At 44.7% G+C, this 13,202-nt stretch overlaps 1 protein-coding gene across 2 annotated transcripts in view; it reads right to left on the bottom strand.

The window, feature by feature from the left end:
- The window catches only part of LOC119966079 (tax1-binding protein 1-like), a 142,519-nt gene that overhangs the window by 69,963 nt on the left and 59,354 nt on the right, over positions 1–13,202 (bottom strand). For both annotated transcript variants that reach the window (XM_038797269.1, XM_038797270.1), the window contains exons 8-11: positions 8,144–8,383; positions 3,076–3,231; positions 2,396–2,507; positions 898–1,016 (exon numbers count right to left, since the gene is read on the bottom strand). In XM_038797269.1, coding sequence (XP_038653197.1) covers positions 898–1,016; positions 2,396–2,507; positions 3,076–3,231; positions 8,144–8,383 — 627 coding nt within the window. The remainder of the gene's footprint in view (positions 1–897; positions 1,017–2,395; positions 2,508–3,075; positions 3,232–8,143; positions 8,384–13,202) is intronic.

Raw genomic sequence — 13,202 nt, 5'->3', positions numbered from 1 at the left:
TTTGTGAAGTCAGAAAATGGCCTAACTCACATTTCTAGAGCTCAACACTAAATCCAACCCTTCATCTTTACTTGGATATTATTGCTGTTCCTTATTTATCAATGAAGCCAAAACCTGGGGAATCATAGCTAACAGCATTGTTGGAACATTTTCACCATATGAATTCGAGCAGTTCAAGAAGAACCAACACCACCCCCGCCAGAGCATCTAGAAATGGACAATAAATGCCAATCTTACCATATTCTGAAAATGAAAAAAAAGATAGGTGTATACATAATAGATAGATATGATATATATATACACACACACACATGTATATATGACGCACATATATATATATATGTATGTATGATGCACATATGGTAGATATATGTATATATGAATATGTCTATATGAATGTATACATGATATAAATGTAGCAAATATAAAATAAAATATATTCCTGTTGAAGGGGACATTTGCCTTAAGTGCAAATAACACCACAAATAATTTCCTTGCAGCATATTAAACCAATGTTATTGTGCATGCATGCTTAATGCCAAGCATTCTAAAAAGGCTGTGTGTACAACTTGGAGCCTTAAACTCATGACACCATACTCCAATTGGGAAAGCGTCCTGGCCAAACAATCAAACTCTGAAACACCAGAGACTTTGGACATTTTCCAATTAGATTTTATGGCCTTAAAATTTAAGAATTCCTCCTTGCCAGCCAAAAAAATGCACCATGAATTAAAATGCATAATCTCCAAAACAGGATAACAGCCAACTTTACTTAACTGATTTCCAACTCTATTTCTTAGAGCATCCATGATGCTACAAACAATCTTTCAATTTCCAACCCACTTGTAACATGTGGCAAGGTTTTATGACACCAGCTCTGGCAACTGTTTTACTTACAGCCAACATCTGTTTGCATTTCTTGTACATCTCAGTTTTCTCAGTTATTTCCTTACTCATTTTACTTATTTGTGTCTGCACCAAGAGATCAAATGTATGGTCGAATGGAGCTGGCATGACTGTAGGGAAAAGAACAAGATGTTTACTGTACCACTGATAATTAAATGAGCCATAACAAAAAATTAATCAAGTTTTAATTTGTTAATTCCCAGACAAGCAATTTATTCTTCTAAAAAACATTTTGCTGGTTAAATTACAACTCGTCAATGCCAGGGCAACAGGACTTTCCAAATTTTGGCTTTAAGCTAGCAGTTCAAACATGCATTTAATTCAGTAGCAGAGAAAAAGTTCTATTTTGAAAAATAATGATTTGTTACTGTCGATTTAGCTTAATTTGGCTTCTGTTGAGGGGAATAGCAAGTATTTCAGCAATACCAAAAAAAACAGAATGGTTACAGCAGAGAAGGAGACCACTCAGCCTGCCAAATCCATGCTGGTTCTCTAATAGAGCGATTTACTAGGGCAATTTAAAAGAAAAAAAATTTAGAGTGTCCAATTCTGTTTTTCCAATTAAGAGACAATTTAGCGTGGCCAATTCACCTACCCTGCACATCATTTTGGGCTGTGGGGGCGAGACCCACCCAGACAGAGAGAATGTGCAAACCTCACACGAACAGTGACCTGGGGCCGGGATTGAACCCGGGTCCTTAGCGCCGTGAGTCAACAGTGGGCGCTGTGAGTCAGCAGTGCTAACCACTGCGCCACCGTACTGCTCTTTACCAGAGCAAATTATTCCCTCGCCATTTCCCAGTAGCCCTGCAACTTCATTCCCTTCATGTGTTTATCAATTTCTTTTTAAAAGTCACAAATAGCTTAAAAATGTATCATCTATCTCAGACCAAATTAAGCACATGGTGGCAATTTCACTGGCGGGTTGAAATTATGTGACCATTTTGTGCATCTCATCTTTTGACAACCAGTTATGGACTGATGGGGGCCTCCCTGGAACACCACCAGAATCAGCTGGGAAACAGTGCATCTTTCACCTGTTTCAGTACAGAAACGATTGCCTAATCCCTGTTGGTAATCAGGGAGGTGTTTTGCTGATAATCTTCTTGGGTTAAAAACATTTTAAAAATGAATTCCACAGTTGTAAATGAAATAAAAATGCTGAGGGGAGCTATGTTTACTCATTGCTAAATAAATAGGTGAATATGCAGTACAAGCATTAGATAAATATTTGTTTAAAGGCTACTAAATATTAAATTATTTTGCCTGTGTCCTTATTCTTGCAAATCAGTACATGTACTCAAGAGTGGAAGCAAATGAAAGCTTACAAAAGATGCAAGACATCTTATATAAGTGCAATATGTGTGTAACATATAGAATATAAAACACACACACAAAAAAATGTGAAAAAATATATACGGAATACTTCAGAACATTAAGCGGTGTTAATTTATTTTGACAGCTAGAGCCTAAACAATCACAGAGATACCTGGAGAAGAATCTCGAATAAAGTCTGCTGCAGATACTGGGGGTAATTCAGTGTTTGTCCCATTATCAGTTAGCTTTTGCTTCTTAGAGAATGTTTCATTTTTCTTCTCTTCCTATTAATGTAATAATGTATGGTTAGATAACACCTTTTCTTGAAGATCATGTCTCACCAAACTAAATTATGAAATGAACAGAGGCTAAGTAACCATGAGATGTTATAGTACTTTCTCTCATCGCCAAGTAACTCCAAGTCAGAATACAGGATGACACACAGGTTGTAATAGAATTCATACTTTAGCTTCATAAAAGGATCTGCCGATTATTCAAGTCATAATGCCTTTAATCTCCCCATTAATTTCATGCCCTCAATGCCTTCTCATGCTTCTGGAACGGTGGCTTTATTGTCAGTTATACCTCTGCTGAACAAGTTAAAATAAAAATATGAGCACTGCCACATGCTGTTAAATCTCTCTTCCTGGACTCTATCTCAATTACTCATAATGCTTCATAGAAAACGTTTGTTGAGCTCTCAAAGTTTCCCACTTATCCTGTCATGATGAAATTCCCACAGAGATCGGGATAGTCTTGCGATTTAAAATGCTAATAATGATAAAGCAACATGTGCAAATTATTTCAATTTGTTGCATTACCCCAGTAGTTTAAAATAAACATTATACTCACCAACTGCTCGGTGAGTTTGACAACTTGTTTTTGCAGTTTTTGACAGTCCTTGTATTTTTCTTTGTAATGTTCAGCAGCCATCTGCAATCTAAGCTTCAAATCTTCAACTTCTTTATGCAGCTCTTGCTCCACTGTATTGTCAATCACTGCAGAACCCTAATATCAATATTTGTAAAATGCTTTAAGTGCATTATTAAATATCTAAATGATGAATATTTGTATGTCATACCATGCAATTTATCATATTATTCTGCTGATGAGGTGAATCTTCATCTCTTTGAGGCAGGAGCATCCCAAGCTTTCTGTCTTCAAGGTCTTTTTTTTTTTTAAATACATTTTTTCCAATTAAGGGGCAGCTTAGCGTGGCCAATCCACCTACCCTGCACATCTTTTGGGTTGTGGGGGTGAAACCCATGCAAACATGGGGAGAATGTGCAAATTCCGTACGGACAGTGACCCAGAGCCGTGATCGAACCTGGAACCTCGGTGCTGTGAGGCAGCAGTGCAAACCAGTGCGCCGCCGTGCTGCCCTTCAAGGTCTTCATAATGATGCCTCATTGAATATACATAACATTTGAATTAACTTTCCAATTAATTTCCATTCAGCATGTTCCATTTTGCTCCATGTGTCCACAGAAAGGATACAGATATGAACTAGATTAAACTGTTGCTTTTAAGTTGAAGTTAACTCACCAGGGTTTAAAATGTAATGTAACAGTCACATAGTGGAGCTACTAGAACAAAGGGACAATCGGAATGTTAATTAGCTCAACTAAATGGTAATCACCAAAATTAATATCCACATCTGGAACAATGGGTATTTACTGTTTTGTTTCAGGTGCGTTCAGTAGATAATCACAGTCCACAATCACTCATCGTAAAATAAATCAACTTGGCCTCGCCTCACTAACTGCTATATAGTCAATATTGCGAAGATTGGAAAAGAGCACAGGGGACGGTGTGAAAGGATCACAATATCCAATTTTCATTGTTACTCCTGCTAAGTTACAATATCATACAAAAGCAAAATACTATGGACGCGGAAATCTGAAAATAAAAACAGGATACATCTGTGGCGAGAAAGAGTTAAGAGTCTATGATCAATCATCAGTGCTGGGAAAAAAATAGAAATGGAACAGGTTTTAGGCAAGTAAAAGGGGACAGGCTGGGAAAACCAGCAATGGAAAATGGTCCCTTTGGAATGCTGAAAGGGGAGAAAATGTGATGTGTTTGGTGGTGGCAAAGATTTTAAGGACCAACCGATGAGTAAGGGCTGGTGGCATGGAAGGGGAACTTATTATCACAGTTCTGGGAGGGAGGGAAAGGGATGAAAGCAGATATGGGGGAAATGGTATGGACATATTCCAGGGCCCTGTAAACCAGGCTGGCGGGTTCTGAGTGGGGGCAGTGTCCGCTTTGGAGGAAAACGGAAGACATGTCAGAAGCACTGGCATGGAAGGTTGCAATATCTAAATAGATACGTGATGAAGGTGTCAGAACCGGAAGAAAAGAATGGAGTTCTTAGGGGAAGCAAGGTGTGGGGAAGTGTAGTCAAGGTAACTTTGGGAATCGGTAGGCATGGTGAATATTTACTGGTCGTTCACCTCCAGAAATGGAGGCAGAGAAGTTGGTAAAGGGAGGGGAAGACTTAAGGTGGACCTTGTGACAGTGAAGGTGAACCTTGTGACGGTGAAAGAAGGGTGGAAATTGGAAGCAATGTTCATTAAAATTTCCTGATCAGATTGAGAGCAATGGTCATTGATGTATCAGAAAAGGGGGTGAAGGATAGAGCCCGAAAAGGACTGGAACAAGGAGCATTCCATATATCCTACAAAAAACAGGTTGGCATAGGTAACACATGTGATTTTTAAAAACTTTTTCTTTTAAAACAAAAAAGAGATGTGGGCATTGCTGGCTAGGCCGACATTAGTTGCCCATCCCCAATTGCCCTTGAGAAGCTGGTGCTGAGCTGCCTTCGTGAATAGCTGCAGTCCATGTGGTGTAGGTATGCTGACTGCTATTCGGGAGGGAATTCCAGTGAAGGAACGACAATATATTTCCTAGGTGCTGCCGAAGGAATTTTGGTGAGTTTCTGCAGTGCATCTTGTAGATGGTACACACTGTTGCCACTGTGTGTCGGTGGTGGATGGAGTGAATGCTTCTGGAAGTGGGTGTCAATCATGCAGGCTGCTTTGTCCTGGATTATCCACAGCAACACTTTTTATTTGGAGGAGTTAAGTGGATTGAAAGAAGAAGTTCTACTGTGAGAACAGGTCAGGCTGCCAAAGGAGGAGCATGGTGGTGGATTGAGACTGGTTGAACCTCCGTTCAGGGAAGAAGTGGAGAGACGCAGACCGCCCTTGGGGCAGCACGGTAGCATGGTGGTTAGCATAAATGCTTCACAGCTCCAGGGTCCCAGGTTCGATTCCCGGCTGGGTCACTGTCTGTGTGGAGTCTGCACGTCCTCCCTCTGTGTGCGTGGGTTTCCTCTGGGTGCTCCGGTTTCCTCCCACAGTCCAAAGATGTGCGGGTTAGGTGGATTGGCCATGCTAAATTGCCCGTAGTGTCCTAATAAAAATGTACGGTTAAGGGGGGGTTGTTGGGTTACGGGTATAGGGTGGATACGTGGGTTTGAGTAGGGTGATCATGGCTCGGCACAACATTGAGGGCTGAAGGGCCTGTTCTGTGCTGTACTGTTCTATGTTCTATCTATAGTGAAGTGGAGACAGTTAGGAGCAGGAAACTAGAAATTATTAAAACGTGAGAGACGGCAGCAGAATAGTCACGGATGGCGGGAAGAGACTGGACAAGGGGAGGGAAAAAATGGAGTCAGTTCAGTTGGGCAGGAACAGACTGAAATGATAGCTTTGCCAGGGCAATCCTGTTTATGGATCTTCGAAAGGAGATAGAACTGGGCTGTTCTGAGTTAGAGGGCAACGAAGGTTGGTAGCTGGGAGGCAATCTCCAGAGAAGATGTGACAGACATGGAATGATAGCTTGTGTTCAGTGGTGGGGTCATGGCTTGTTAAGAGGAAATGTCTGGCCTCTGGGAGGTAGAGGCCAGTTTGCAGGTTTGATGACAATGTTAGGTTGAGGTTTGGGCTGAGGGAACAGAGACCAGCTACCTCTGAATGAGATAAGTCTCAGGAATAGGGCAACAAAGAAATGGAGGTTGAGAACTGCAAGCATGACATTTCAATGAACAAAATATCACGGATAAGGGGCCAGAGGCAGGGTCCAGCTGGAAGAAGACTATGGAGATAGGTTTAAGGACAGGGCAGGACTCTTGGCCAAGGCATTCTATACAGTGCCACACAACAAACTTATGTGAAAAATTACAGCTCATGGAATAAAAGGGATAGTAGTAACGTGGATACAAAATTGGCTGGAGGAAAATCTGCAGCGGTGTTCTCCAGGGGTCAGTATTGGGACCCTTGCTTTTCTAATATATGCTAATGATCCAGATCTTGGTGTGTAGGGGACAATTTCAAAGTTTGCGAATGACACAAAACTCAAAAGTATTGTAAACTGTGAAAAGGGTGTTGAACTTCAAAAGGATATAAATAAGTTGATGGAGTGGACAGATAGGTGGCTGATGAAGTTTAATGCTGAGAAAAGTGGGAGGTGATGCATTTTGGTAGGAGGAACAGGAAGCGAAAATATAAAATAAGCAGAAGAATTCTTAAAGCGAGTGTAGGAGCTGAGGGATCAGGGGGTAAATGTGCATAGATCATTGAAGGTGGCAGGACAGGTGGAGAGAACAGTTAATAAAGTATATAGTATTCTGGTTTTACTAACACGGGCATAGAGAATAAGAGCAAGGAGGCTATTGTGGTAACCGTTTAGGCCCATTTAAAATTGGGTATTTTAAATTAAAGAATTGCACACGTTAAACAAAGCCACAGTTGCTCCAGCACAGCCTCATGGGAATTCGGACTGGCCAAGGCAGGCTGCCAACACATGAACGCACCTGCCCTGCCAATCGGCCATCAAGCGATAATTGAGCCGATTGAAATGCACCAGCCTACTGTAATGAACCCAGGCCGGACAAGACTATTGAGCATCTAGAATTCCCACCGTTACCTTAGTTGACATGGGGTACGTGCAAATACGGCCATGGGAGATAGACACCTGGGGCACGCCCAGGTGACCCGTCAATAGGGCATCAATCGGATCACTGGGCACTAAAAACCAGGTTCGATACCCCATTGGCAAAAGGCCAGAGGAAGTGGAAAAAGGGCGCAAAGCCAGAGGGGATAAAACAGGCACTCCAGACCCCTCAGGATTGAAGACTCGGCGTGCGAGATGACCTTGACCAGATTGGAGAAGTGAAGACCAGACCGGAAGGAAGAAAGGAAGAGATCGTCAGCGAGAACTACCTTTGTGAAGACGGGCCAGAGGAATTCCAGCGATAAGATCCATAGCCTATCAAGCCATCTTTACGGGTAATATACACTGATCTTGGGTACCTCTAGTATTTTGTGGGTAATATAAGGGTTAATTGTGTTAAATAAATATTGTTGAATTTGAACTTGTGTTTGTGGTTTGTTTCCTCGTAAATAAAAACACTCTAGGTAAAAAAGTAAACTGGTCGAAAGTACCTGAGGTTTTACAGGTACAACATTGAAGCCAATTTAAATCAAACAGACATAAGCCAACAAATAAGAAATACAATTACAATAAAGCTAATTGGATCAGATTGTTTGGACTGGCCAGCTGTTTAACAGCTATGAGGCCACCTTTTGGCAGCCATGCTTCAGGTCACAAGTTCAATTGTAGACTCCGATTCCAATAATGAGATTGAATTGGTCTTTGGTGAATCTGTCAGATTAGAAAGGGACTTGTGAACTTCAGATTCATTCTACAATTTGAGAGTTTGCTTTTTCCAAAAAGACAAATTAGGGGATCAACTCGTATTTACAATATTATGCAAGAGCTCCTTTTCTATTACATGGGGGAGTGGGATTGACCAAGAGATAGAGAGAAGAAGTTTGGGGAGGACAACATTTTTTCCAACGGTAATATCCAAATCAGAACAGAAAAATTAAGCAAATTTTATAATGCATACCTTTTCTTTTTTTGCAGCTCTTAGCACTTGTATCTCTCCCAGATATTTTTTCTCAGTTTCAGCAAGTTCTTCTTTCAGCAAATCAATTTTTACTCGTGCACTGTGCAGATCACCCATGGTTTTGTCACGAATGTTGGAAGTATCAGCAAGCTCCTGAGCCATCAAAGCAATTTTCTGCTCGCTCGCTTGCACATGCTCCTCAGCTCTGCGTAGATGTTCACGAAGAACAGATATTTCATCCTGAAAATTCACCACAGTCATAGGAAAATAATTTCCAGCTGTTGTTTTGGCTATTTGAACAAACTAATGGTATGGATGTTTATTGCATTCCAAATTGTAGATGGAAAACTAAAGTTTCAGCCAACCATCAGCAATAATGCTCTTTTCATTATTCTGAAAGAACTTAAGTCATTTGATTCTTAGGATTTCTTTTTTTTTAATAAACAATTTTATTGAGGTAGTTTTTGGCTTTATAAAGTTACAGACGTCATCAGAAAGAAAGCAAAAAAGGCAAAAATATGCAAACATCCACGTACTTTCAATACTTCCATCATAACATATTGCACAAGCCCGCTCCTCTCCCACCGGTACTACCCGTCATATTTCCCCCCCCCCCCCCAACCACCACCACCCCCACCCCCTGCTGACGCTCACTCTCCCGCAAAGAAGTCAATAAATGGTTGCCACCTCCGGGCGAACCCCTGCACAGATCCCCTCAAGGCGAACTTAATTTTTTCCATACCCAGGAAACTCGACATGTCCGCAAGCCACCACTCAGTCTTCGGGGGCTTTGAGTCCCTCCACGCCAATAGTATTCGTCACCTATTCTTAGGATTTCTGATACTTAGAGGCTCCTTTACTTTGAGGTTATCGATTTAACCCTGTCTCATTGCACATTACCAGGATAACCTGCCGCCTCGCTGCCTCTAGAATGTACTGCTCTAACAAATTGCCCCAAAAACACTCTTGTGAACTTATTTTCTAGATCCCTTTGTCTATCTGATTCTAGTGATTACACTATGATAGAATTTCACGTTCAGTTTGAAAACAAGAAGAATGGGTCCATGACGAGTGTTTTGAACCTAAATATGAGGCAAAGCTGGCAATGGTGTATTGGGAAACTAGCGTCATGTCCATAAAACAGAGGAGATCATCAACTGATGAAATCAAACCTTACTTTCCGCACACTTAAAAATGAATTTTGCTAGACCAAAAACATAGCTGCTACAGGTCACATGACTTTCAAGTTGGCTACAGCAGTTCTGGAAACTACCAACAGTGAGTACAAATCTCATCCTTGAGGACTCTCGTAGCTATCATTGTAGCTACAATTAACGGAACAAGGGATGAGCAGATGATCCTTCTCCCCAGCATGAATATGCAACCTGAACATGTAACAAAGAGAAAACCATTGTGATGCCTGGTTCTCTGGAAAATTCCTGCCATTGTCGGTGGAGTGGACCAAGTCGCTGTATACCAATCTCATCTTGCTGTGTCATCACCAAATTCAAGGGAATTCCATAACTCAGCAGAACCCACTTGAACCTTAACTTCGACGTGCAATGTGAAGGAACCTCACTGCACTCTGGACATTCACGTGAATTATCATATCTTTGGTTCTTTGTATAAAAGTTATTCCTAGTTGCAAAATGTTTTTCTTTCTTACTTCCTTCTTGTATGTTTGCATGAGTGCCTTCAAATGTATGAATAAACAATACTTCTGATTTAACCCAGAGGGAGTTTGGTGTAGGCGGTTTTCAAAGTGACGTCACAGACAAAGGATTTGGGCAATGCCACAGCTTCTTTCAAAAATTAAAATATGTCTGCTTACAGATGGACAGCAAGGAAAATAAAGGAGTCCAGTTTCATACAATCATAGAATTCCTACAGTGCAGAAGGAGGTTGTTTGGCCCATTGAGTCTGCACCAACCCTTCAAAAGAGACCCACTCTACTTCGGCCCAATTCCCCACCCTATCCCTACAACCCTACCCTAAGTGGCAATTTAACATGACCAATCCACTTAGTCTGCACATCTTTGAACTGCGGGAAGAAACTGGAAAACCCGGAGAAAACCCACGCAGACACGGGGAGGCTCCACACAGACAGTCACCCGAGGTCGGGATCAAATCCAGGTCCCTGCCGCTGTGAGGCAGTGGTAACCACTTGTGCCATCGTCCCGCTCCCTGTATTTAAAAGACAAGGATGAAAGACAGGGCAGTAGAGTTTTTGAGAAGGATGCATTATCCAAGGCTAAATAAAGAAATTAAGGACAGCATTAAAGTGAAAGAAACATTATACAAATCTGTATACAGATTAGTGGTAGGTCAGAAGATCGGACAGCGTTTAAGAACCAGCAAAGAATGACTAATAAGATAATAAAGAGGCAGAGAGCAGAGTATGAGAGAAGGTGTGCTAATAATATAAAAACACGATAGTTTCCCGAAGTATTGGAGTAGAAACAGTAACTAAAGCTAGTGCTAGTCCTCTATAACTGTGAGCCTGGTGGTGTGGAGGCATTGAACAGATAATTTGCACCCGTCTTCATGGTAGACGACTTAGAAAACTTCACAAAGAAACTTCCGGTTGCGGCTATGACCAGCTAAGTCGCACGTTTGGCAGCTCCTGCTACAAAGGTGTTTTCGGGCCGATTGGAGGGCCCCAACGGCGCTGTAAGGACAAATCCCGGTGGGGGAAGGCTCCCTGAGGAGAACCAGACCAACTTTATGGTCGGTACCCGGAGTGGGGTGGTAAAAAAAGCAACAGCAGCTCCCCAAAAAAAGCGGGGGAAGAAAACCAAAATGGCGGCCGGTGGCGCACCCGAGGAATGGAGGAAATGGGCGGAGGAGCAGCAGGCCGCTCTCCTGCGCTTCTTTACGGAGCTGAAAATGGAGCTTTTGGAGTCAATGAATGCGACGACCACCAGGCTGATGGGAGCCCAGGCGACCCAAGAGGCGTCGATTCGGGAGCTGCAGCAGGAGATGACTGTGAGGGAGGAGGAGGCCACGGTCCTCGTGGGAAAGGTAGAGGTGCACGAGGCACTCCACCTGAAATGGCAGAGCCGTTTTGAGGAGCTGGATACCCGAATGAGGCGGAAGAACCTGAGGATCTTGGGCCTGGCAGAAGGCCTGGAGGGGTCAGACCTCCCGGGATACGTAGCAGAAATGCTGAGCTCCCTGATGGGGGCAGGGGCCGTCCCTTCGCCCCTGGAGCTGGAAGAGGCCTACAGGGTCATGGCTAGGAAGCCAAGAGCAAATGAGCCCCCGAGGGCGGTGCTGGTGCGGTTCCAGCGACTCAGCGATCGTGAGAGAGTGCTGGAGTGGGCCAAGCGGGAAAGGAGCAGTAAGTGGGAGAATTCGACGGTGAGGGTCTACCAGGACTGGAGTGCGGAGGTGGCTAAGCGGCGGGCCCGGTACAACCGGACGAAGGCGGTGCTACATGCAAAAAGGATCAGGTTCGGAATGCTGCAGCCAGCGCGCTTGTGGGTCACCTACAGGAACCAACACCACTATTTTGAGTCCCCAGAGGAGGCGTGGGCCTTTGTACAGGAAGAGAAACTGGACTTGAATTAGACCCAGGGGGTACTTGGCGGCCGTAGCCGCTCGGGTACTTTCAGCTGAACAAGCGGTTCTTTTTTTTTTTTCGGCTGGGTCGGAACTGGGCAACTCTTATTGGAACGGTTTCCTTTTTTTTTCTTCTTCTTTCCTTGTTTGGATCTTGAACTCTGGCTTTGGGTTTTTTTTCTTCTGATGTTTTTTCCCCCCTTTGCCAACTCCCCGTAGTTATTGTTATTGTGGTTATTCATGGTTATTTATGGTTATTTATGCTGTTTGGTAGAGGGCGACTGTTAAGTACATTGTTATTTGTTATCTATCTGTTATTTATAATGTTAAGTTGGGGAGGCGGGACGGGGGGGGAGAGCAGATCGGGGATATGGGCTCCTAGGGGGGTTCTTTACAGGCATGGACGGGGACGGGGGTGGAACTGAAGACGGAGGGGTGGGGTGTGGCAGGGCGAAAGCGCGGGCTTTCCTCTGTTTTCCCGCGCGCGGGGCAGAGGAGGGGGGGAGGGGAGGAGTGCGGGGCGTGGCTAGCAATGGCGACCTTTCCCGCGTTGGAGCGGGGCCAGGGAGGAGTGGCAAGGGGGGGGAGGCCCCCCCCCCCCCCCCCCCCCGCCGAGCCGGGGGGAGTCGGAGTGTGGCAGGAGCAGCCGGGTCAGCGCAAACCAGCTGACTTACGGGAGTGCGATGGAGGGTACATCGCGGCTAGGAGGGGTCCTAGCCTGGGGGGGGGGGGGGGGGGGGGGGGGGGGGGGGGGGGGGGGGGGGGGGGGTTTAGGGAGGGACACCGGGTTGCTGCTGGAAAGACCAGAAACGGGAAGTGGAGGACTGGAGAGGTGGGGGAGGGGGCCATCGCCATGGGGAGCGTGTCAGAAGGGGAGGGTCGCCCCGGGCGAGCAGGGAACGGGACATGGCTAATCGGCAGGGGGAAGGGGCGGGTCTTTCCGCGACCCGGCTGATCACTTGGAACGTGAGGGGGCTGAATGGGCCGGTCAAGAGATCAAGGGTATCTCACACCTGAAGGGACTGAAGGCTGATGTAGCAATGTTACAGGAGACCCATTTGAAGGTAGTGGACCAGGTTCGCCTGAGAAGGGGGTGGGTGGACAGGTGTTCCACTCTGGATTGGACGCAAAGAACCGGGGGGTGGCGATTCTGGTGAAAGAGGGTGTCGTTCGTGCGGAGGAGGTGGTGGCGGATAAGGAGGGTAGGTATGTGATGGTGAAGGGTAAGCTGCAGGGGGAGAAAGTGGTGAATGGTCAACGTATATGCCCCGAACTGGGATGACGCGGTTTTATGAGGCGCCTATTGGCCTCATTCCGGGACTGGAGGCAGGGGGCTTGATCATGGGGGGGGACTTCAACACAGTGCTGGACCCCGGGCTAGACAGATCGAGCTCAAAGACCAATAGGAGGCCGGCAGCGGCAGAAGTGCTGAGGGGATACATGGAGCAGATGGGAGGAGTAGACCCATGGAGGTTTGGTAGGCCGAGGGCGAGGGAGT

This window comes from Scyliorhinus canicula, chromosome 5, assembly GCF_902713615.1.
Source record: "Scyliorhinus canicula chromosome 5, sScyCan1.1, whole genome shotgun sequence".
In the NCBI taxonomy this organism is placed as follows: domain Eukaryota; kingdom Metazoa; phylum Chordata; class Chondrichthyes; order Carcharhiniformes; family Scyliorhinidae; genus Scyliorhinus; species Scyliorhinus canicula.
Note: the sequence above shows the minus strand (reverse complement) of the source record. Positions and strands in the feature narration are given on the sequence as shown.